The following is a 23,754-nucleotide window of genomic DNA, read 5'->3' as shown; positions in this document are numbered from 1 at the left end:
CTCTCTCACACACACACACACACTGAAACACACACACACGCACACACGCACACAAAACACACAAACACATAAAAAGAGATCCTTATGTAAGCTGGAGCGGTCTCCATGGAAACCGGGCTTCTGCCGCTGCCCTTCAGCTGGGCGCTACCATGGCAACCACGGAATCAGACCGGCTGTCTTTTGACGAGGCTTCCAAAACAACAACGACAACAACAACAACAGCAACAACAACAACGGCCGTGGCCACTGCTCTCTTATAGATCTCTCGTCGGTGGAATCGGCGGGCGGTTAAATATTCGCTTAAACCGAGACTTCGCCGCGTAGTGGTATCCTTGGCAATGCCGTTGAAAAGAGGTCCAAAGGTTTTCCTAGGTGATGGACACGTGAGGGTCTGCACAGAGCCAGAGGCGTGTGACACGGCCGGGTCCACGTCCGGATCTCAGCCCAACGTCTGCCCTTAATCATTTAACTTTAGCCCCAATCGTTTATACAACCAGCACACACACTGCCCCCCCCCCCCCAACTGAAGCCTACTGCCCCATAAACCCCCCTGGACTGAACCAGTACACACACTGTGGCTCCCACAGGAGTGGAGTTTGGTCTTCCACCTGTTTTTTTTTTTTTACCTAGCACCTATGCTAAATACTTAATGGAGTGTTCTAGAGCACCACACTTCAATCAGCAGTAGCGACAGAATGTTCAATGAAGAACATTACAATTCACTTCAATTCGATTCAATGTGATCTCTCACCTCAAAGGCATACCACACGGGATTTTAACCTTGTGAAAATATCATAAAAATGAACATGCTGAGATGAATGTTGCTTCTATTATACCATTCGATCACCTGAACTACTGACCACCAAAGATCACCTGAACTACTAACCACCAGAGATCACCTGAACTACTGACCACCAGAGATAACATTCACCTGAACTACTGACCACCAGAGATCACAATTACGCCCCAATTCATAACAGGCCTTCATAACACAGAAATCAAGAAAATAAGACTTCCCTGGTGTAAAATTCAGCTACCAGCTGTTTCAAAACATAGCTTGAGCTGATCAAACCATGTTGATGGTCTGGAGCTCGTCTGAACTGGTTTTATTTATTTTCACAATTCAGACATATCCAGATATATTGGGTCATGTGAATGAAGCCAGGGATTATTTGACTTTCGACACGTTCGACAAGTTTAAGTTCCTTTCCACAAAACGATTGGTGCATTTCAGAGGTTCAACCTTCTGCAAAACGCTTGCTTATCAGGGGTTTGAATCTTCTTCAAGCGTTTTCATCTTCTGCAAGGCTGCCTTCAGATTGACATCAGAGCTGGCTTCAGTTTCTCAGAGACGGTCCCGGGACGGCGTGCGTGCGTGATGCGCACAGTGCCGAAAACCTATTTTTCCTGTAAGTGGGGCCTTTTTTTCCACCGGTTTGTAATGATCGCGTTGCGTCAGATATAAACAGTTTTTGGTTCGGCAGTAACTGCTCATTGTTTTGCAACTTCCCAAAGCGCAGCTGAAATAAACACGCGAATGTGTGCAACTGAGGCTTAGTGTAAACAGTAAGCGAGTCAACCTCAGCTCAAGGTCAACATCACATTTTATACTGTTTATGAATGTGCACTCAACTCGCGAGTTTCCCTGCGTTGCAACATTGGAGCCTTGCTACACAGTCGAGGGCCCCTGTTCAGAAACATTTACCAACACAGGCAGGATTAGTGAGTTAGCTGGGTAACTACCCTCAGTAAACTCCCAGATCTGGAACATGGACTGTAGTAAAAAGAGCTCACTGTAGCTATTCATCTAACCCAGTAATCCTCCTAAGGTGAAGATTGCCAATGAGGTAAACCAGCTTGACTCATTTCATGATTTTACAATTTCTCTTCGCAAGATCTGGCAGTGGAATAAGAACATTTTACATGTCAAACGGGAACTTAAAACAAGCAATTGTTTTCTACTCGAGAGAAAAAAAATATGACCTTAAGACACGCTTATTACAAGACTAAAACGCTTGTTAAGAGTTTACATGGTGTGTACATGGTCCCTGGTAACTGATTGGTCAGAAAGAAAATGCGGTCAGATGTTTCTTTTTTTCTTTTTTAAACACACAAGAGCCTCTGAGATATGAACCCTCAGGGGTTCATATGGGGAAGTGAAAGTCAAATCAAAATCAGAGTCGCTTCTTCTGGGATTAATGGACCGTGCTGACGTTTAGGACCACAACCGTCCTTCAGCTACACAGTTCACATTTCACATGTTTTTTTATCCTTGATTTGAAAGAGATTCAATAAATAAATGGAACCAATCACCGTCCTCCCAAAGTGTACAATCTAAATCTAAAGTGTCCTGCTGCTAAGGTGCTTGACTGGGACCTGGAAGGTTGGTGGTTCAAGTCCTGGTGTAATCACGATGAGATTAGCACAGCTGTTGGGCCCTTGAGCAAGGCCCCTAGCCCCACATTGCTCCCTGGGTTCTGCACTCGGGCAGCCCACTGCTCCAAAGGGACTAGGATGGGTCAAATGCAGAGGACACATTACCCCACTGGATCAATGAAGTACACTCACCGAGCACTTTATTAGGAATTATTTTAACTTTATTCCACTTGCTTATTCATGTGAATATCTAATCAGCCAATTGTGTGGCAGCAGTACAATGCCTACAAGCATGTAGATACGGGTCAGGAGCTTCAGTTAATGTTCACATCAACCATCAGAACGGGGGAAAAAATGTGATCTAAGTGACTTTGACCATGGAATGATTGTTGGTGGCAGACAGGGTGGTTTGAGTATCTGAGAAGCTGCTGTTTCAGCCTGACTGGGGCCTCTGTGGCAGACTAGGGGCAGGTTCAGCTGGCAGTTCTCTCTGAGGGCAGTTTGAACTGCTGTGGGGATACTGCTGCTGGACTAGACTGTGACACTTTTAGGTTTTAAAAACTAGAGTATGACCCCGTTCAGCCCAACTGAAATAGAGAGATAAAAATTTAAATAAATTAAGGTCCTCTACAGCCAGAATGACCATGTGAGGAGACACTAGGGATGATCACCTGGGGACTTCAATAGGGACTAAACGTTATTATTATTATTATCCATCCATCCATTATCTTAACCCGCTTATCCTGAACAGGGTCGCAGGGGGGCTGGAGCCTATCCCAGCATACATTGGGCGAAAGGCAGGAATACACCCTGGACAGGTTGCAGTCCACCGCAGGGCACACACACACACACACACTCATACTCATACCTATGGGCAATTTAGACTCTCCAATCAGCCTAACCTGCATGTCTTTGGACTGTGGGAGGAAACCGGAGTACCCGGAGGAAACCCACGCGAACACGGGGAGAACATGCAAACTCCGCACAGAGAGGCCCCGGCCGACGGGGATTCGAACCCAGGACCTCCTTGCTGTGAGGCATTATTATTATTATTATTATTATTATTGTTATTATTGATAATATTGTTTCAGCTATCCTTATTGTTCCAGGCTCTTTGCTGTAGAGGATAGGATTGCTTTGGTGTTAAATTTTTTATTTAACTTAATGGGATTTCACAGCTGTTCTTTCTTGCAATAGTAAGAAGTTTGGGAAATGCTAACGATAAAATGAAAATAAAAATGAAACTACCTGCTTCGAGGAGGTCTTCCAGGCTGATCCCTGAAAGAGAACACAATTTTCACTCTAAGGGTGCGGACTGATTCACAGCAAAAGGCGGGATCTTTTTTCTCAGGAAGTCATCCAAAATGCCTTTTAAAAATGTCTTACTACTGTATTAAATATCACCAAACCATTAAAATGGTTGCTGTTCTTTATTTTTGTCGAAAAAATACATCACCTCATCCACTCATAATTGAACTTTCGATTTGTTTGATTTTCTTGGTGGCTGATGAATAAGAGTTTAAAAACCCCAACCTACACGAAAAATAGCAATGGGTGAGACTGGGCAAGAAACTATTAATTCATTGGGCGTCACTGAGGAACCAACTCAGCCAAAGTATTGCTTTTGCATCTTGCAAACCCTTCTATCTACAGGAGCTTCTGAACTTAAAAAAGAAGAGTTTTTTTTATTTATGTACTCCCCCAACACTGCTCTCGAACTTCCTGACCTCATGCCTTTGAAGTGAAGCGTCGTGTTTTCGTTTTGAGTGTTGTGGAGTCATGCTGTTTCAGCAATCACACTGTAATTCCCCCGCGTTCTCCAGGCTGAAGGTCTCGCCTACGTCACCAACGTCAGACAGGCTCCTGAGTATTTTAAGGTCCTGAGTCGTTCTGGTAAAGTACCCGAAAAAATAACTCGCCACGCGACAGCTTCTTTAATCTCTGCTTCACTCTCTAACCACCGGAGGGGAAAAAACTTAGACACAAACTCGTGAAAAAAAACAAACAAGAAGAAGAAGAAGTGTATGGAAAAACCAGAGGGGTTGTGAAACCAACACGACAGTCCTAAGATGGAGGGTAATGGTTCTCGTACTTCTCCTTTCCGTCTTCAAAGGTACCGAAGTGTGTTGCGTACATGTTTCTGTCCGCATTACGACAGAGAGCTTCTTCCGCTCTGACGCCGTAGGAATCGGCGTTGACGCTCTGGCGTGGGAATAGCCGACGCTCAGAAAGGGCCTTTCTTGCGAAGCAACCTTTCGCCCCCCCTTTCCCCTCCCAGGTCTGTGCCCTTTGATTGGCAGGGATGATATTAATGCGAGCAATCTGCCGTGTCCGATCGTGTTTCGGCTGCGCTAATGCGCGCGGCATTCGGTTTTAATCGCCGGCGACGTTGTTCTTCGAGGCCGCTTAGCGGGCGCAAGGCCCGAGGGGACGGGATTTGGAGACGTCCGCTGCTCGATGTTTCCTTCATTAACGTCTGCAGAAGCAATCGATGGGTCTTCGGCGCACGATCGCACGCCTCATCCAGCTCTCGATCTCCCTCCAGCACTGGCTGTCGTGATCACATTAACGTCGCCGGTGCGCGTATTACGCCTGGCTTTTACCGCTTACACAGACGACCTGGCGTTGGCTTTGCGCGTGGCCTAAACCTGCGCTTTATCTCATTTCATCTCATTGTAAAAGTAAATGTTTTCTTTTATACAGTTTAAACATACAGTATAGCCTTATGATTTAAAAATATATAGTTTTAATAATTGAATAATACATAATACATTAAATATATGTAAGTAGTCTGAATATATTTTCAGTATATGCCTTTTTTCTTAATAATACACTCGGCTGATTATAATTCAGATATATCCCAACACAACCAAAGGAGGACTAATATTTCAGTGTATTTTGCCATAATATCTCATATTTATTCAGTAATATATCATGAATGATGTGAGAGCATTTGTGTGGGCAATTAAGAGCTGGATATGTTCTCAGATTATCCTTTTGAGGTTGAGGTTCTGAAATCGCTGGTGCTGTAACCCCCCTTCTTCTTTGTAGACGAGCTCTCAGTGAGATGCTCTTCCTCCGTGCTCTTAATTAACAAAGATGAAAGAGGGTAATTAAGAGAGCAGGAACGTGGCCAGAGCCGTGTGTTTTATCTGCAATTTCACAGCGGTTCAGAGCGGTTCAGAGCGGTTCTCAGCTCATATGAACCTCCAGCTCGTATGAACCATCAGCTGGTATGAACTCTCAGTTCATATGAACCTCCAGCTGGTATGAACCTCCAGCTGGTATGAACCTCCAGCTCGTATGAACCTCCAGCTCGTATGAACCTCCAGCTTGTATGAACCTCCAGCTCGTATGAACCTCCAGCTGGTATGAACCTCCAGCTCGTATGAACCTCCAGCTTGTATGAACCTCCAGCTCGTATGAACCTCCAGCTCGTATGAACCTCCAGCTCGTATGAACCTCCAGCTCGTATGACCTCTGAGCCGCAGACCGAGGACAATCCCGCCAACACCCGCCAGCTCTGTGTCTGAGTGAGGCCAGGAGGGGCGGAGCCTGGTATGCAGGAGGGGCGGAGCCTGGCACACAGGAGGGGCGGAGCCTGGCACGCAGCAGGGGCGGAGCCTGGCACGCAGCAGGGGCGGAGCCTGCGCTGAAAACGCCCGCGCACCCGTCCGGCCTTCACCAAAACTTGTGACCACAACAGTCACAGTTTTTTTCAAACTCTGAAAATACAGATCTTTTTTCCTTGAGGGGGGGTGTTGGCGTTCTCTTTATGGCCGTATTACAAGCCATGAAACCCTTGTGGTCGACCGAGGCCCACACTTCTGTCACCCACGTCTGGTGACACTGATTAACACGTCCACACTGATTAAATCTTATTGAGTCATTAAAAAGTCCTGGGTTTCACTGTCAGTGTCATGTCATTTAGGTTTGAGCAACGTTCTATGGAAGAGCCCGTCACTCCATACAATAGAAGGGCTTTTGAAATCCTTTCAAGATTCTGTCGAACTCGGGGATCTGGGTGGCTCTCCCTTTTTAGGCAGTGACGTATTGGTGCCGATTGGCCGGCAGCCCTGCAGGGAGACACGTGATTGGCTATAGCTTTATCCAGGGAGGGTGGGATTTGGTTGCGGGCGGCCTGTAGCGTAGTGGTTAAGGTAAATGACTGGCACACATAAGGTTAAGATCCGCACCGCCGTTGGGCCCTTGAGCAAGGCCCTTAGCCCTGCATTGCTCCAGGGGAGGACTATCTCCTGCTTAGTCTAATCAACTGTGTATGTCGCTCTGGATAAGAGCGTCTGCCAAATGCCAATAATGTAATGTAATGTAATGTAATGTAACATTCTGAGTGAATCCCAAATTGGTTGAAAAAAGAATTCGTAAAAATTAAAAAATTAAAACGAAAGGAAAACAGACAGAAGAATGATGTGAGTGGCTTTGATCTGGGCAGGTGTGTGTGTGCGCTGTGTGGAACTGAAAGGAGGGTTGAAGAACTGAAAGTCTGGGGATTTTCACAGCTTTTTTATAACTCGAGATTTTCTTCTCTCTTTTTTTTTCCCCTTGTCTGAGGTCACGAGCATAATTAGCATCCGTTCGTCCTTTCAGTAAAACCACCTTCAAGCCAGAGAGTAATGCAGCATTTTCTGTGTGCGGCTGAGATGTGAGAGGCGGGTTTTTACAGACAGAGACATGATTTTATTTAGCAGCAGAAAACCTCCCCAGTGCAGGTGCATATGCTAATCGAGTGCTGAACTTTTCCCCCGTTTGTAAAAAAAAAACAAACACACAGAAGCAGATCTCATGCTCCACTGCAAAATCAATATTCTATACTTGGAGGGACCTTTATAAAGCAATCCAGCAACAATAAAAAGAACGGAAACTTAGGTTGGATAGAATGGGTGTTTCCCCTCCTGTCTGGAATTCAAAATAAGACTTTATGCCCTGGTGAAATGAAATAGCCCTGGTGCCCTGGTGAAATTAAACTTTGCCCTGGTGAAATGAAATAGCTCAAACTAGGTTTTAAAATAGAAATAGCTGGTAGCTGGTTGACCTGTTCAGACCAGCTGCATACTCAACATGGTTTGACCAGATAAACCAAGCTTTGAAACAGATGGTAGCTGGTCGACCTGTTCAGACCAGCTGCATACTCAACATGGTTTGACCAGATAAACCAAGCTTTGAAACAGATGGTAGCTGGTCGACCTGTTCAGACCAGCTGCATACTCAACATGGTTTGACCAGATAAACCAAGCTTTGAAACAGCTGGTAGCTGGTTGACCAGTGCATACCAGCTGCATACTCAACATGGTTTGACCAGATAAACCAAGCTTTGAAACAGATGGTAGCTGGTCGACCTGTTCAGACCAGCTGCATACTCAACAAGGTTTGACCAGCTAAACCAGGCTTTGAAACAGCTGGTAGTTGGTTGACCAGTTCAGACCATCAACATACTCAACACGGTTTGACGGTTGGACCAGCTGAAGCTATGTTTTTGAAACAGCTGGTAGCTGGTCATTTCAGGCTGGCCATAGCTGGATTTTACAGCAGGGCACTGAGATAAGTTGTCCTCTGTCACAGTTTTGGCTCCAGCTCCGGAGGCGTGAACTTTCCAGCTTTGGAGGACTCTCCGGCCCGCAGTTCTCTGCTCCCTGGCCACGGCGCCAGTGTCTTTCATTATCGTGCGGCTTTTGGGAAACTTTCCTGGCAGGCCTCCACCGGCGCCCGGCGCACCAGCCCAAACCCGAACATCAGAACTGAGTTTCACTGCTTCAGCGAAAACCAAAAAACCTGACCTTGTGGTGTACAGTAGTTCTCTGGCACTGTCCAAGGGGGAGATAATAATTCTTCCCGACACAAAGGTATTGGCTGAGGTTTGGGTTGTGGGGGGGGGGGGGGGTTTGGCACCTCCAATCCTGGAGACATGGCAGACGATACTACCCCAATCCCCACCCCAGGCACAATTAGCTAATTCGTCGGTTCGCTCCTGGATTAGACCACGGTAAATCGTTTGACTTCTGAGAGCACTCTGGGGCAATGATTCACAAGCTTCCCGGTGAAACTTTGGTTGCGTGCACTTTTGGGTGAAAATGACTAACAGCGAGTGGAAGTTAGTGCGGAATCCACTTCCATAGAAAGCACAGTCACAACAGACCGCACACCACCATTGTTATTTACAGATATTAATACGTTAGTAAGGGCCATTAACCGAAGCCTGATACATATTAACATACATATACACATTCACACACACACATTCACACACACATTCACACACTCTCACACACACTCACACACTCTCACACACACGCACACACACACACTCACACACTCTCACACACTCTCACACACACACACACTCACACACACTCACACACTCTCACACACACATACACACACACTCACACACTCTCACACACACTCACACACTCACACACACACACACACACACACTCACACACACACTCACACACTCACACACATACACACACACACTCACACACTCTCACACACACTCACACTCTCACACACACACACACTCACACACTCTCACACACACACACACACACACACACACACAGACTCTCACACACACTCACACACACACACACACACTCACACACTCACACACTGTGCTTGCAGAATGCAAACACCCCAACACCCCGACAGAGCTCCAATTGAAAGTAGTGCGTCCTGCTGTTGCCGAGGGCAACCCGCTTCTCCGTTCAACGAGCACTTTAATTAAACCTGTCGGGGGCGGTTCGTTAAATCTGAGGAGAGAAAACGGCGTCGGAGCTTCCCCCCGTCAAATGTCACTCTGACACCGCCGAAATAACTTTCCCATTAATGACATTGCAGGTCGCGCGCACTCTACATCACCCCCGGCGACGGACGGAACGCGGAGGAAAAATCGATGGCCGCCGAATCGCTAATGTTGCCATAAATCAAAAGAATCGCTCGTTTGTGACAAACCGAGGCGAGGGTCAGGTGAGGAGTGAAGTGTTTCGCGACAGGACCGGACTGTTACAGTGGCACAATCGTTTAGGGACTGCTTATAACGCGTCGTTAACCCTTGATAAAGCATCGTGAAGCATTATTCACCTTTTTTGGCTGATTTGGAATGTTTTTCAATGTTCTGGTGTTCTGGAACTCCGCTGTTTTCAACTGCCAGTAGTGATTGTGACGTCGGCGTTAGAATTTAAGATTAGAATTTAAGAATATTCCGATCACATATCTGTGACCTAATGCCTTGAAGGATGCACAATTCCTTCCACTTTTATGGAACTGCAACCTCAGGAGAGCATAGACAAGCGCACTCGCGTAGAAATGCGTGATGTCAGCCACTCCGTCTTTCAGATGAGACGCTAAACCCAGGTGCCAGATCCCATGGCACGCTTCGCTAAAAGTAGGGGGTTCCCCGGTGTCCTGGCTAAATTCACAATCTGGCTCTTTCAACCTGCCAACTCATCATCCCCTGATTCAATTGGCAAAAAACGTTGTTCTCTCCCTCTCCACTTCAGCTAGTGTGTTGTCAGCTTTCTGGCACAAAATGGCTGCCATGCATCACCCAGTTGGGTGCTGTACATTTATGGCAGTTGAGGCAAGGTTCCCCTCATCACTGTAAGCGCTTTGAGTGTCCAGAAAAGCGCTATATAAATGCAATGATATCTATCTATCCTGCTTCCTTTTATAACACCGTAATTGCAGGCTCACACAGACATGAGTCGGAGGAAGTCACTTCAGACTCAGCTCTGCAGGTGCAGCACTGCAAGCAGGGGACACTAACTCACAACGAGGTGCTGCCACCTTGTAGTACAGCAATAAAGTTAATTTAGCTGATGCTTGTATCCAAAATGGCATGCAGTTCATTAGACTAAGCAGGGGCCAATCCCCCCCGGGAGCCATATGGGGTTAAGGGCCTTGTCCAAGGGCTCAAAAGCTGCACTATTGATCTTATTGTGGGCACACTGGTGCTTGGACCGGCAACCTTCCAGGTCCCAGTCCAGCACCTTAGCCACTACATTACATTACATTATTGGCATTTGGCAGACGCTCTTATCAGGTCGCCACTAGGCACATCAGCCACTAGGCTACAGGCACCTTAGCCACTAGACTTCAGGCACCTTAGCTGCTAGGCTACAGGCACCTTAGCCATTAGGCTACAGGCACCTTAGCCACTAGACTACAGGCACCTTAGCCGCTAGGCTACAGGCACCTTAGCCACCAGACTACAGGCACCTTAGCCGCTAGGCTACAGGCACCTTAGCCACTAGGCTACAGGCACCTTAGCCATTAGGCTACAGGCACCTTAGCCACCAGACTACAGGCACCTTAGCCGCTAGGCTACAGGCACCTTAGCCGCTAGGCTACAGGCTTGTCCTGCGTGTTCATAATTGATAATGTGATTGTTTCCGCACTATGCGGATTTCACGCCCCGCGACTCCGTGTGTTTGCGCTGCATTTGTGCCCGAAACCCCGGGAAAGAGAACTTCAATTAGACTAATGGGTTTCTAAATAAACACACGAGCACCCGGAGCTAGTGATGCGCAGAAAATACGTGTGATGGAGGGGTCAAATATCGCGTGATATGAAATCGTTTCGCCCCCGGTGGGGGGCTGTGGTTAAGTTCTAGGTCCTTCCGCGTGAGCTGTTAACGCATATCGAGCCTTTTTTTTTTTCTCCCTCCCCCGCACCGAAACCAGCGTTCCTTTCCAAATAAACGCGAACCCCGTTCTTCCAGGGTCACGAGTGTTGTGTTAAGGGAGGCTTTGCTCGGAAAACAACTGATATGCTTAGTTTACCTCAGAGGCAGAAATTTAATTTGATTTAATCAGTGCAGTTCCAGTGTTGGCTTCTTTAACTGTAATTACACTGACCTTTCTCCCTCAAGAGATAAAAAAAACTATATTCTGAAGAAAGTCACACATATTCTTACCCAGTGATTTAGAATAAAGAAATGTGTATAAATCGAGTCTCAACACCACCTCTGAAAGCGCTTAGTGGTAGTCTTCGGAGTCCTGGTCAGTGTTGTCATTCCGTTTGGGTTTTTGGCGGCCATTTTGGACCGAGGTCAGCCAATGATTTTCCAGTGGTACATTTCCTGTGGTGTGTGCCTGACGTCCTTGTCTGACTGTCTGCGTCTCCACCTGTCTGTGAGTCACCCGTTCCCCTGCAGGAATGGAGTCTGGCCACCATTTTAGGGGGGAAAAAAGCAGGATTTCTGCCAATTTGCCCAAACCACATACAGCATGAGGATAGCTCTGTTTCTCTCTCACACACACACCCACACACACACTCATGTACATACGCACACACACAGACAGACACATGCAGTAATATCATTGGCATCTCTCTCATTCTCTCTCACAGACACACCCACACTCACACACATACATACTCATGCACACACACACGCAACATCATTGACATCTCTGTCATTCTCTCTCTCTCTCCCTATCTCTCTCTCTCTCTCACACACACACACACACACACACACTCACACACACACACACACACACTCACACACACACACACACACACACACACACACATACACGCAACATCATTGACATCTCTGTCATTCTCTCTCTCTCTCTCTCTCACACACACACACACACACACACACACACACTAAATCTAATTCTTATTTCGCTGCCGCTCTCACACGGAGCCCAGAGTCCAGGTTGTTTTGCACTGAACTGCAAAGTGACAGAAATAAATAAAAAATGTGTGTGTGTGTCTGTCTGTGTGTGTGGGGGGGTTAAAATGTTCTGCCCTCTAAAAATACCTTCAGCAATTCCAGGGCTTGAGCAGCAAACCATACGGCATGCGGGCTCTCTCCCCCCCCCCCCCCCCCCCCCAGCACGGTTAAGCCTGAGTGACAGCTCTGTTAATAAAGGCCTGAGCACAATGAGTCAGCACTTCAGCCCCTATTTCATCTCATCAGCATCGGCCCTTCAGTGCCAGCCAGCGCTGTTACCGCCATCCCGCCACCCCGCTCTTAACCCCTTCCCTCTAATACCGCCATCCTGCGCTTAACCCCTTCCCTCTAATACCGCCATCCTGCTCTTAACCCCTTCCCTCTAATACCGCCATCCTGCTCTTAACCCCTTCCCTCTAATACCGCCATCCTGCTCTTAACCCCTTCCCTCTAATACCGCCATCCTGCTCTTAACCCCTTCCCTCTAATACCGCCATCCCGCTCTTAACCCCTTCCCTCTAATACCGCCATCCTGCGCTGAACCCCTTCCCTCTAATACCGCCATCCTGCTCTTAACCCCTTCCCTCTAATACCGCCATCCTGCTCTTATCCCCTTCCCTCTAATACTGCCATCCTGCTCTTAACCCCTTCCCTCTAATACCGCCATCCCGCTCTTAACCCCTTCCCTCTAATACCGCCATCCTGCTCTTAACCCCTTCCCTCTAATACCGCCATCCCACTCTTAACCCCTTCCCTCTAATACCGCCATCCCGCTCTTAACCCCTTCCCTCTAATACCGCCATCCCGCGCTTAACGCCTTCCCTCTAATACCGCCATCCTGCTCTTAACCCCTTCCCTCTAATACTGCCATCCTGCTCTTAACCCCTTCCCTGCTCCGTACCGCCATCCTGCGCTGAACCCCTTCCCTGCTCCATGACCCACTCGAAACAATTCCACCAAAATTCTGGAAGCCCATCAAGTTATTAGCAGCTGCAAATACCTCCTCTTCTGTCCCTCAGAGCATTATGTTGGATTTGGATACTTTCTGTTTCATGTCAGGTCCAGCTTAAAAAAAAAAAAAAACTCTGCTACCCCCCCCCCCCCCCCCTACCTGAGATGGGGGCCATTTCCCCCTTCTCTTCTATCCATCGATCTGCCGATCTCACTTCACCGGAAAGAGAAGGAAGAGAAGGCAGAGTAAAAAAAAAAAAAAAGAAAGACAAGAAGAGAGAGAAGTTTTGCGAGATCCGGCCTGCATCTGGGACATCTGAATTATACATGGCGTGTTTGAGATGTTTTGGCTATTCTCTTTGTTGTGCAGGGCGCAGTCAGGCTTCCTCCGTTCAATGTCTCGCCGTCTGTCTGCCTCTTCTGAGACGTCAGCCCCAGTGTTTAGTTTTTTTTTTCTTGTTTGTTGTTTTTTTTTTTTAGTTTTTAGTTTTTGAGGAAGGTACTGTTTGCACGTTCCTCCAGAAACCTGCGGAATCGCGTTCTTCCGGGAGCCGCGCGTGTGGTCTCGCGGAACGCCGGAATGTGTTGCCGGTTCCAGCGGCGCAGGGCCGAACGGAAAAAAAAAATCAGCGCTGCCATCTTAAGGACGCGCCCGCCCCCGATAGCTTTCATCTCCACATCCGACGCTCTGGAGAGGTCGGTCGGTGGAAAAAAAAACCGCCTGTTAGCGCTTAGCGTCGTGATTGAGCGTATAGCAAACATGAAAGGGTGTTTACGTGTAGCGGTTCTCTGTCTCTCTCTCTCTCTGTCTCTCTCTCCCTCGCCCTCTCTCTCTCATTCTCTCTCTCTCTCTCTCTCTCCTCCCGTGAACCGTCCCAAGCAAAAAAAAACAAAAAAAAAACAAAAAAAACAAACAGCGACATAATCAGTGAAGGATTTCCTGGCTTCCTCGGACGAGGGTCCCGCCCACTTAGCTTCCCCTCTTTCGCACGAATGGGCTCGACTGGGGGAAAAAAAAACAACCGTCCAAAAAATGAGCTCAACCTGGGGTGGGGAGGGGGAGGGGGGGGGGTGAGTGGTGTTAAGGGTGGAAGAGAAGTGTATGTGTCCTCGTATGGATTTTGGGATTTGTTAGTGAGGTGTGTTGGTTAGTGTGGCCTTGCAGCCCCCCCCATCCCCGCCCTCTCAGGGTGAGCTGAAGGCCTCCCAGCCCGGCAGCGAAAACTGGCCAATCAGCCATGGCGGGGGCGGGCGAGGAAAAGCAATAAATTACGGGATTTAAAAAAAATTTGAAATGTTTTTAAATCAATAAAACGTTTGGACAAGGGGTCGGGGGGTGGGGGGTAGGTTGGAGGGGGGTTAGGTCATCTGCCAACTTCTGGCTTGGGAAAATAACGGACTGAACCCCCCCTAACTCCCCCCCCACAACTCCACCTGGAAAGAAAATCAACGCTAGTCTCTGAACTTGTGATCTGCTGATGATGGGGGGGGGGGGGCTCCTATTCCAAAATCTCCCGCCCCTCCCTCGCTAGTACAGCTGCTCCAGTAATTACTCTGTGTCTGTATCTCTTGTTGGGACACATCCCGTTCAAAATACATCCCCCCCCCGTCCCCCTCAGCCCTGTTCCCCTCCCAAACATTGCTCTGTGTTCCCTGGGTGTGTCGTGAAACACCCCCCGCCCCCCTCCCCCGGTAAGTCTGGGATTCCTCCACTATCATCACTTCTCCAAACGGAAACAACAACAGCTGGTTCTCCTGGGACCCGTGTGTGTCAGGCCTGGCTCCTTGAAGGAGGCATTTTTACCCCTGAGACTCCCACACCCCTCCCTCTGCTCCATCCCGAGCGCAACCGACTGAAAACAGACCTGCGGGACTCATCTCATATTCAGCCGTCTTGTTCTGTCTCCTTCGCCCGGATTATGTCATGGTATGAGAAACATAGTTCCTCTGCCGAACTAGATTTAGCCTGGGCTATCTACATACCTATAAACTCTATCTGGGGCCTAATACACTATAAACCCTACCTGGGGCCTACTCCACTATAGACCCTATCAGAGGGCTACTACACTATAGACCCTGTCAGAGGGCTACTCCACTATAGACCCTGTTAAGGATGTACTGTAGTATAGAGTCTATCAGTGAACTATAGATTATCATTTACATTTTTTAAATTTTTTTCATTTGGCAGACACTTTTAATCCAAAGCAATTTACAAGTGCATAGGTTCTTCCACAAGTTAAAGCATCACATCCTTAACTGGTAAAATACACATGAAGTGCTGTTCTAAACAAAAATACAGTATATCATAAGTGAGATTTTTTTTTCTCCTTTTTTTGGGGGGTTAGACAAGAGGGATATCGGAAAGGGTGGGGGGATGAGGAGGGAGCACTAAGGTACAGTTTGAAAAGGTGTGTTTTTAGTCTGCGTCGAAATAGGGGGAGGGATTCTGCTGTCCTGACTATCAGGTGCCTCCTGGATTATAGAACCAATCAGGGGCCTACTACACTATAGACCCTATCACTGGCCTACAACCCTGTTCTTGGAGAGCCCAGTTTCTCCTGGTTTTTGTTCTCAGTCAGCTCACCCTAGAATTAACTGTGTATCAATACCATTGATCATTCATAAGTAGTTACATGTCGATATACATACTTATAAATGATCAATGATATTTTTTGCATGTATATTGTAGAAACATGGACAGTATGCATATACAATGTTTTTATGTCTATGTGGTAGTTAAGATCCGTCCCTAACGCAGTCACAATCGTTCAGCGCAATCAACGACGGAACAGGACTGTGAGACGGAGAATGGAGCAATGTAATTATTTTACAGAAAGTGGAGTCGGTAATGGTTCGCTTGACAGTTTCGGTCTTCGTGGGGCTCAGAGGTTTGGCCCTAATTCAGCTGCAATCAATGCCTTTCGCTCATTTCTTGTTGGGGGTCAACGGTCGAAGATTGCCGTGGTGACCGGCCGTCGTCATGGAGAAACATATGAGTTCAGCTTATACTGGCCTTCTCCTCGCATATAGCTTGCCATCGTTGTTTTTTTTTTAAGTTAGTGCCATTGGTGATGTTGTGTTAACAGGGAGGATCTGGCGGCCAGGGAGACAGAGAGAGAGAGAGAGAGAGAGAGAGAGAGAGAGCAGGGCCCAAGGTCCCAACAGCAAGGCTCTTTTTTTCGTTTAGGGACCCAACTTCATCTCTTCAGAAGCAGATAAGCATCCCTCTGTGCTGACTGGGGGCCCGAACCATGAACTCTACAGTCTTCCGGTCAAACATCCGACCCCTAGGCGACCCTGCTACTCCTGAAAAGTACTTTTTCTTCTCTCCCAAGACATTAGGAGCAGATGCTCAGGCCTGTTTGGGGACTCAACAAGAGGTCCTTATTGGGTCAATTTGCCTATTTTTGTATCTGCTTTCCACTTCGTGCCCTTAACCTACTTACAGAAGTGTGCCAAGCTGTTTCCTGCCCTAACAATGGTGCCTGGAGTCTAAACAATGGAACGAACGGTCGCGAACGGTCGCGTTTCCGCACGACACCCAAAAGGAACTGACTTCTTATTGGACGGCGACTTCCCTTCTTCCCTTGTTGTCGTATCGAAGCAGGGTGACATCATTGCCATCCAACTGTAAACAAACCTTCCAACAACTCGTCTCCTCTACTGGTAGACTTAATCCCCATCCACAACAAGAACAAACTGTAATGATGAACTATAAATATGTTGTTTTAAAAAATCTAACTCTAGTGGACAGCAGAGTCCATACCACTATACAACTATAATTACAACGACAGTGACCAACAATATTGTTGGGGTCACTTTCAGAGTGAATGATAAAAACACAGCCAATCATAATCTGAATTTACAGGGCTTTGTGTTTAAAAATGACAGATGTCATCAGGCCTAAACTCCCCAGGAATGCTGAGGTGTGATCCTGGGACACATAGTGTGTCAGGGAGCGGCAGAGGGTGGATTCCAGACAGCGGTCACCAAGAAAAACTCAAAACACTCAGGTGTTCTGCTCTGTTACACAAGGCCCTGCCCAATCCTGTTCTGGATCGCTAACAACCCCGTGACGCGGTGGAAACAGGAGCGCGTGGAGATTAATCGGAAGTGGAGACTAGCGTGAGATCACCAGAGATTTGGCTCATTAACCACCTTCAGTGCAGGCTGTCAGGAGCTCCGTCTGTTCCGTTGAACCCGTGCCAGAGATGACGCCATCGCGGCAGCCATATTGTTTTCGCCTGTGCTGTTTTTTTTTTTCATTCGGAAGACCAAGATGGCAGTTGGGACAGAAGCCATGGATGGGCAGCCTGTAGCATAGTGGCCAAGGTGCTTGACTGGGACCTGGAAGGTTGGAGGTTCAAGCCCCAGTGTAGCCACAATAAGATCAGTGCAGTTGCTGGGGCCCCTGAGCAAGGCCCTTAACCCAACATTGATCCAGGGGGGATTGGCCCCTGCTTAGGCTAATCAACTCTGTCGAAAACAGATGACCCAAAATCCATTCCCTGGGTGTGAGTGACACCCCTGGGAGGTTTGGGAGAGTGTGTGTTGCACCCCGGCAGGTTTGGGAGAGTGTGTTGCACCCCTGGGAGGTTTGGGAGAAGTGTGGGTTGCTCCCCTGGGAGGTTTGGGCGAGTGTGTTGCACCCCTGGCAGGTTTGGGAGAGTGTGTGTTGCTCCCCTGGGAGGTTGGGCGAGTGTGTTGCACCCCTGGCAGGTTTGGGAGAGTGTGTTGCACCCCTGGGAGGGTTGGGAGATTGTGTTGCACCCCTGGGAGGTTTGGGAGAGTGTGTGTTGCTCCCCTGGCAGGTTTGGGAGAGTGTGTTTTGTTCCCCTGGGAGATTTGGGAGAGTGTGTGTTGCTCCCCTGGCAGGTTTGGGAGAGTGTGTTTTGTTCCCCTGGGAGGTTTGGGAGAGTGTGTGTTGCTCCCCTGGGAGGTTTGGGAGAGTGTGTGTTGCTCCCCTGGCAGGTTTGGGAGAGTGTGTGTTGCACCCCTGGGAGGTTTGGGCAAGTGTGTTGCACCCCTGGCAGGTTTGGGAGAGTGTGTTGCACCCCTGGGAGGGTTGGGAGAGTGTGTTGCTCCCCTGGGAGGTTTGGGAGAGTGTGTGTTGTTCCCCTGGGAGGTTTGGGAGAGTGTGTGTTGCTCCCCTGGCAGGTTTGGGAGAGTGTGTGTTGTTCCCCTCGCGGGGAGATGTCCGGGCTTGTCCTCTCCCGGCAGCTGGAGGGCGGGTTGCTTCACATCCTGAGAAACGCGGAGCACCGCTGGAATGACTTCATGTGGTCGGGTGGCTTTGTTTCTCAACCGTTGACCGCTTGCGTTTTGGCTCCGGGGCGGGGGGGTTGGGGGGGGCCGGGGTGGTGGGTGGAGGCTGTTGGGGTTTTTTTTTGGAACCCGGCCCGGACCGGTGGGATCAGCGTGGACCGGGGGGGCGACCCGCCGGGCCTGAGAACCGCGAATGGGAATCGTATGCGGGACCGCGGACGGATCTGTTTTCCGAGACCCCGTTTGGCTGCCGCCCAAGACTACAGTGCGTCTGTTTCATGTGTTTTCTCAGGGAGTGTTTTGGAAAAGACCGAGCGGGCTGCAAATGAACCTGACAACCTTGGCTCCTCGCGCTGGCTGGATTTCAGCACCTGTGCATTACATTATGCTCCTTCATCACTGATTCCACAGCCGTCTTATTCATTCATAATTCATACGCGCTGCGTTTTGTTTTGTTTTTTCGTCACTTGAGCTCTCTCGGATATCTTTGAACGTTTCCAGTCATGACTTTGTCGAAAGAGTCCACGGCGATATTCGTCTCGCCGTTCCTCAAGGGTACGGCAGAGTGCAGTGAACATTTATTTCGTTCCTGCCTCCCTCCTTCAGAAACGGGCTCTGTGAAATGACTGCACTGGATACGACTGAGAGGGGTTATCGTTTCGGAATGAACCGCAAAATATCCAAGCCCTGGCATTCCCTCCACGGGGAGTTTAGCTCGTGTCAGTTCTGCAAATCGGTACACAGGGACCTCAGCTCTCATTCTGAGAGAAAGAGAGAGGGCATCATCTATTTTTTTTACTTTCTTTTTTTTTCTTTGGATTGTGGGCACTCGCAAAGTACTGGATGGCCTCATTCCATCCCAGGATCCTTCAGAAGTCCGCCGCGTGCCCAGATATTAAATAATTGAGTTTGACGAGATTAAATTTTCAGGAGCTAATTCCGCCCCCGGCACGGTGTCATTCCAGGGCAAGGGCACGCTCCTGGAACGGGAACGGGGCGGGTAGGATGACTCAGTTCCTGTGTTTGGATTCGCGAGCTGGCAGGCGCGGGTTTAGTTTGTTTTTTGGGAGAAAGCAGATCTGGCCCACCGCAAAGAAATCCGCCCGAGGGCCACTGGGTTTGTGACTGAGTCACCGCGGCGACTCACGCTGTTCTGGGGGGATTTTCGGAGAATCTCATGGAGATTCCAGAGCATTTTCTCCCAATTTGGAATTCCCGAATGTAGTTAAAACGAGCTGCGCTCGTTTCTGCGACCTCTGCTATCGATTTGGGAGAGCAAGCTCAGACTAGCGGGAGTAGAAAAACCTCTGAAACGCTCACTGCTTCTTTTGCGTTGCGTTACATGACATTAATTTGGCGGCTGCTTTTATCCAATGCGACGTACAATAGGTGCATTCCGAAGGTCATTGGGTCATTGGACCAACTGCAAGGACACAGGTCTCAATTCACAATTCGGTACAGTTATGGTATGTCATCAACTAGAAGCGAGATGTGATTACAAGAGCTGCAACATCAAGATGGAGAAACGAGTGCCAAATAAGTAGCTAGATGGACATACAAATACAAGGTGAAAGTGCTCAAAGATGAAGATCCTATGTGTTATGTCCTACTGTTTACATGAGCGAGACTAGATTTGGGGTAATTCTGCATAGGAGTTGGATTAGAGTTAGTCGACCTACAGTCTGAAAAAAAAAAACAAGAGGTCAGCCTATAGCCAAGTGGCTTAGGTGTTTCACTGGGGCCTGGAAGGTTGATGGTCCAACCTTTTACATAAGTGTAGCTGCAGTAGGAGGAGGGATTGGCCTCTGCTTAGTCAACTGTAAGTTGCTTTTGGATAAAAGCCCCAGCTAAAAAAGCCTCGGCTAAAAATAACTCATGTAAATAATGAATGTGCCTTCAGACTGTGGAGGTAAAGTGGTAGGTTTTCACTCCAGCCCTAACAAAGCAGACCTCATTCAACAGCGAGAGCAGGGCTGCCCAATCCTGTTCCCGGAGACCGACTGTCATTTCGGTTCTCACTCCAAAACTAACAAAGCACACCTCACTCAACAGCCGGAGAGAGATCTCGTTGAGCTGCTAATTAGTCTGGAGTCAGGTGTGCCGAACTGGAGTTGAAATGAAAACCTCCAGGATGGACGATCTCCAGGAACAGGGCTGGGATTTGCAAAACCGCTGCTTTAGACAGACGTGCAGTCTGCCCTCCCTACTGTTGCTGTCTCACGGAGAACAAAGGCGGAGGTGAAATCTGATTGGCAGGGGTTTGCAGCGTAATCTCATTCCCATTGATCTGCCTGCGATCAGAGCGCAGTTAAGACAGTTTTCTCAGAAAGGCCCGGCAAAGGAAACAAGTTCTCGTTTCTGGAGAGAAATCGAGCGACGCCTTGCGAGCCTACCAAAGAACAAAGAACGTTGACACATGTCTGGGTCACATGACTCCCCAGATCCAATTATTAAGGAGATTTCTGGACCTCAGTGCTCCGCTCCTTGTATTCACTGTTGTCTGTATATTAATGAAAGGGCAGTGTTAATTCTGTACGAATTATACTAAACTCCTAGAAACTGCGGCCCTCCAGGACTGGAGTTTAACCTTAAGACACTGCGGCCCTCCGGGACTGGAGTTAAACCTGCAGACACTGCGGCCCTCCAGGACTGGAGTTTGGGTGACCTTGGAGGCTTGTTGACCTTGGAGGCTCATCTTCTTCCTCGTCAAGGGGTTTCGTAAATGAAAGTATTTCATTTTACGAAAAGCAATAGCAACAAGGCTCTAAATTATTGAAGGTCTAAACATGACCTTTTGCTTACTCATAACCTTTCTAACACCCTCAGGGGAAAAAACACCAAGTCCTATCTATGCAATCTTACAGTAAGCCCAGTAAACAAGGGGCCCAAATTAACTCTGCTCGCAGCTGCGATACGTGGGAGTTTTTTTTGACGGTTGTCAGAGGAAAGTTGCCACGTTGTCACAGCTTAGCAAACCCCGATCTGATCCGACAGGTGAGTGGCGATTTTGCATTCGGACAGCGGCGTGCACAGACGCCATTGCCCGAGGGCTTTCGAGGCATGACGTGTTAATCTGGTTTGGAAACTTTGATGGTGGATGGGCTCCAGTTTCGCAGTTTGCCCTGGCCCCATTCTGATTATTAGTCACCGTCTCTGCTTTTCTCCCTCCCTGGGCCCCAGGCTGGAGCTTTTGAAGTTGTAACAGTGGCTCTTTTTTTTCTGGCGGATTCTGTCACTCATTTACATGACAGAATATTTCCTCTTGTCGCGTTCATTGCCAGCAGGTTAAACATTTTAACTAGATTAACGGTTATTTTAACTTTTTAACGTGCGTGTCCTCAAATGTAATGTGGAGAATGGGTTTTAACAAACTTCTCACCGACTAATAGGTTTTGCTCTCCATTGTAAAGACAGTGATTGGTTGAAATCACTGAGCTCCCAAAAGCATTTGGTTGCTCCACCCATTTTAGTTGAGGTACAACATTTAAACAGTTAAAGCAGATTTGAAATATAAAAACAATATAAAAATGGGCAGGGTTGTGGATGGGGGAGGACTCACACAGGACCACAACAAGACTAAGAAGTCCTGTATTTTTGCCTTTATGTTGTACTTATATACTTACTTTGGGTTTATGTATTTACTACTAAGTTATTCACTAATGGCTGCTATAGTTTGTGGTCTCAATGATTTGACTTCAGCTCCTCGTTGCCTAAACCTCCCCGTACGCACTTACATAACTCACCCTGGCTAAGAGCATCTGCTGAATGCCTGGATAAAAAAAAAAAAAAAAAAAAAAAAAAAAAGAAAACTGTTGAAGTATTTGAAATTCGAATGAAGGCCCTCTAAAATTACACTGCAGGGCCTTTGGCTTCTCGGGCTAATTCGGCGACATCAGGAACCGTTTCAAAGGGAAATCTAAAGCGGGCTGTGACAGTGGGGTGCTGTTTTTCATCCGACGAGTCTTTGATATCCGCGGCATTACCATTTCCCCGGCGTCGGATGACATTTCTGAGATATATTCATCGCCGGGCCGAGAGGCATCAGAGGTGCCTTGTGGGTATTTGTCTGATTTGGTTTTCAAATGCGCGTGGCCCCCCCCGCCGCCCCCCCCCCCCCCCATCGCCCGCCGGGCTGTCGGAGGATGTGTGTTTTGTACGAAGGCTACGGCGCGTTGTTATGGTCGGAAAGGGAGCGAGAAAAACAGAGGAACGCGTCCCTGCTGGCCGCTGGATTTTCGGGGGAGAGCAGACGAGGAAATCCTGCCGCTCGCCCCCCGTTTCCATCTTTAGGGGGGGGGTCGGGGGGGGCGATGAAAGAGGGGCGGCTCTTCGGGGAGGTTCTCCGAGGTGACCCCGGCGCGTCTGCGTGTTTTTCGGGGGAAGCGTGTCAGCACCGGCCTGTCGCGTCCTGACTGTCGCCCATCGCACAGGTGACCCGCAGGTGGAGGCCAGCGCTGACTTTTTGAGCCAAACAGGAAGCGTCCAATGAGAACAGAGGAAGGTGCAGTGGGGAGACCAATCAGGTGTGTGGATCTGTAGGAGGAACAAACAGACAAAGGGACGGGCAGGCAAGCCGGCGGTTGACAGACAGACAGACTGACAGATGGACAGACCTGGTGTTGCCACTATAAGATCCACACAGCTGTTGGGCCCTTGAGTAAGGCCCTTAACCCTGCATTGCTCCAGGAGGGGATTGTCTCCTGCTAAGTCTAAACATCTGTAAGTCGTTTTGGATAAAAGCGTCAGCCAAACGACATGTAATGTAATGTAATGCAATCGTTGGAATGAAAAAGTGCACACAGCCCTCCTGAGGAATGAGTTTGACGACCGCTGTAGAAACGGTCGATAAATAGACAAACAGACAGATACATTATCCCGATAGACTGCCACCAATCTTTGGGCTGGTTCGGGGGGATTCATTTTAGAGTTGGCAGAAAACTGAATTAAGCACAGAGGCCCAAATATGATCGTTCATCAAAAACCTTTAATGACTGCTTGAGGAGATGAGCTTTAATCTTTCATTTCTGCACTCAGACTCTGTAAACATCCTGCTACACCAGAATTCAATATCAGCTCGCCAACAAGTGTGTGCACAGTCAAATGTGTATAATCAATTAAAGATGTGCCAGAAGTGCTTCAACTCTTTAGATGGCAGTTAAATGAGAAAACATATCTCCCAGTTACTAAGCAAACTGTCACATCACGTTTTAGGAGACTTGAAACTTTGACTCGAAAGTTATTGGTTCAGTTCCCAACTGGATGTTTCTCGTTGTACCCTTGAGCTAGGTCCTTAACCTGTTCTGGACAAGAACGAGAAGGCTGGATAACTGCCAAAATGTAAATGTTTTGGCACTGTCTGTGTATGCTTTTGGAGGAATACCATTTCTGGACATGTTTTCTCGTGTTGAAATATCTTGCTAGCTCTGTCATCATTTACAGCAGCGTCAATAATTAGATCATAC

At 48.1% G+C, this 23,754-nt stretch overlaps 1 protein-coding gene across 1 annotated transcript in view; it reads right to left on the bottom strand.

The window, feature by feature from the left end:
• Positions 1-368: 368 nt before the first annotated feature.
• Positions 369-23,754, bottom strand: part of LOC133114170 (keratin-associated protein 21-1-like) — a 42,050-nt gene continuing 18,664 nt past the window's right edge. The window contains 1 exon segment of the mRNA XM_061223344.1: positions 369-391. Within this exon segment, the coding sequence (XP_061079328.1) occupies positions 369-391 (23 nt within the window).

Source organism: Conger conger, chromosome 2 (genome assembly GCF_963514075.1).
Source record: "Conger conger chromosome 2, fConCon1.1, whole genome shotgun sequence".
NCBI classification, from domain to species: domain Eukaryota; kingdom Metazoa; phylum Chordata; class Actinopteri; order Anguilliformes; family Congridae; genus Conger; species Conger conger.
This window is presented reverse-complemented; position numbering and strand designations above follow the sequence as displayed.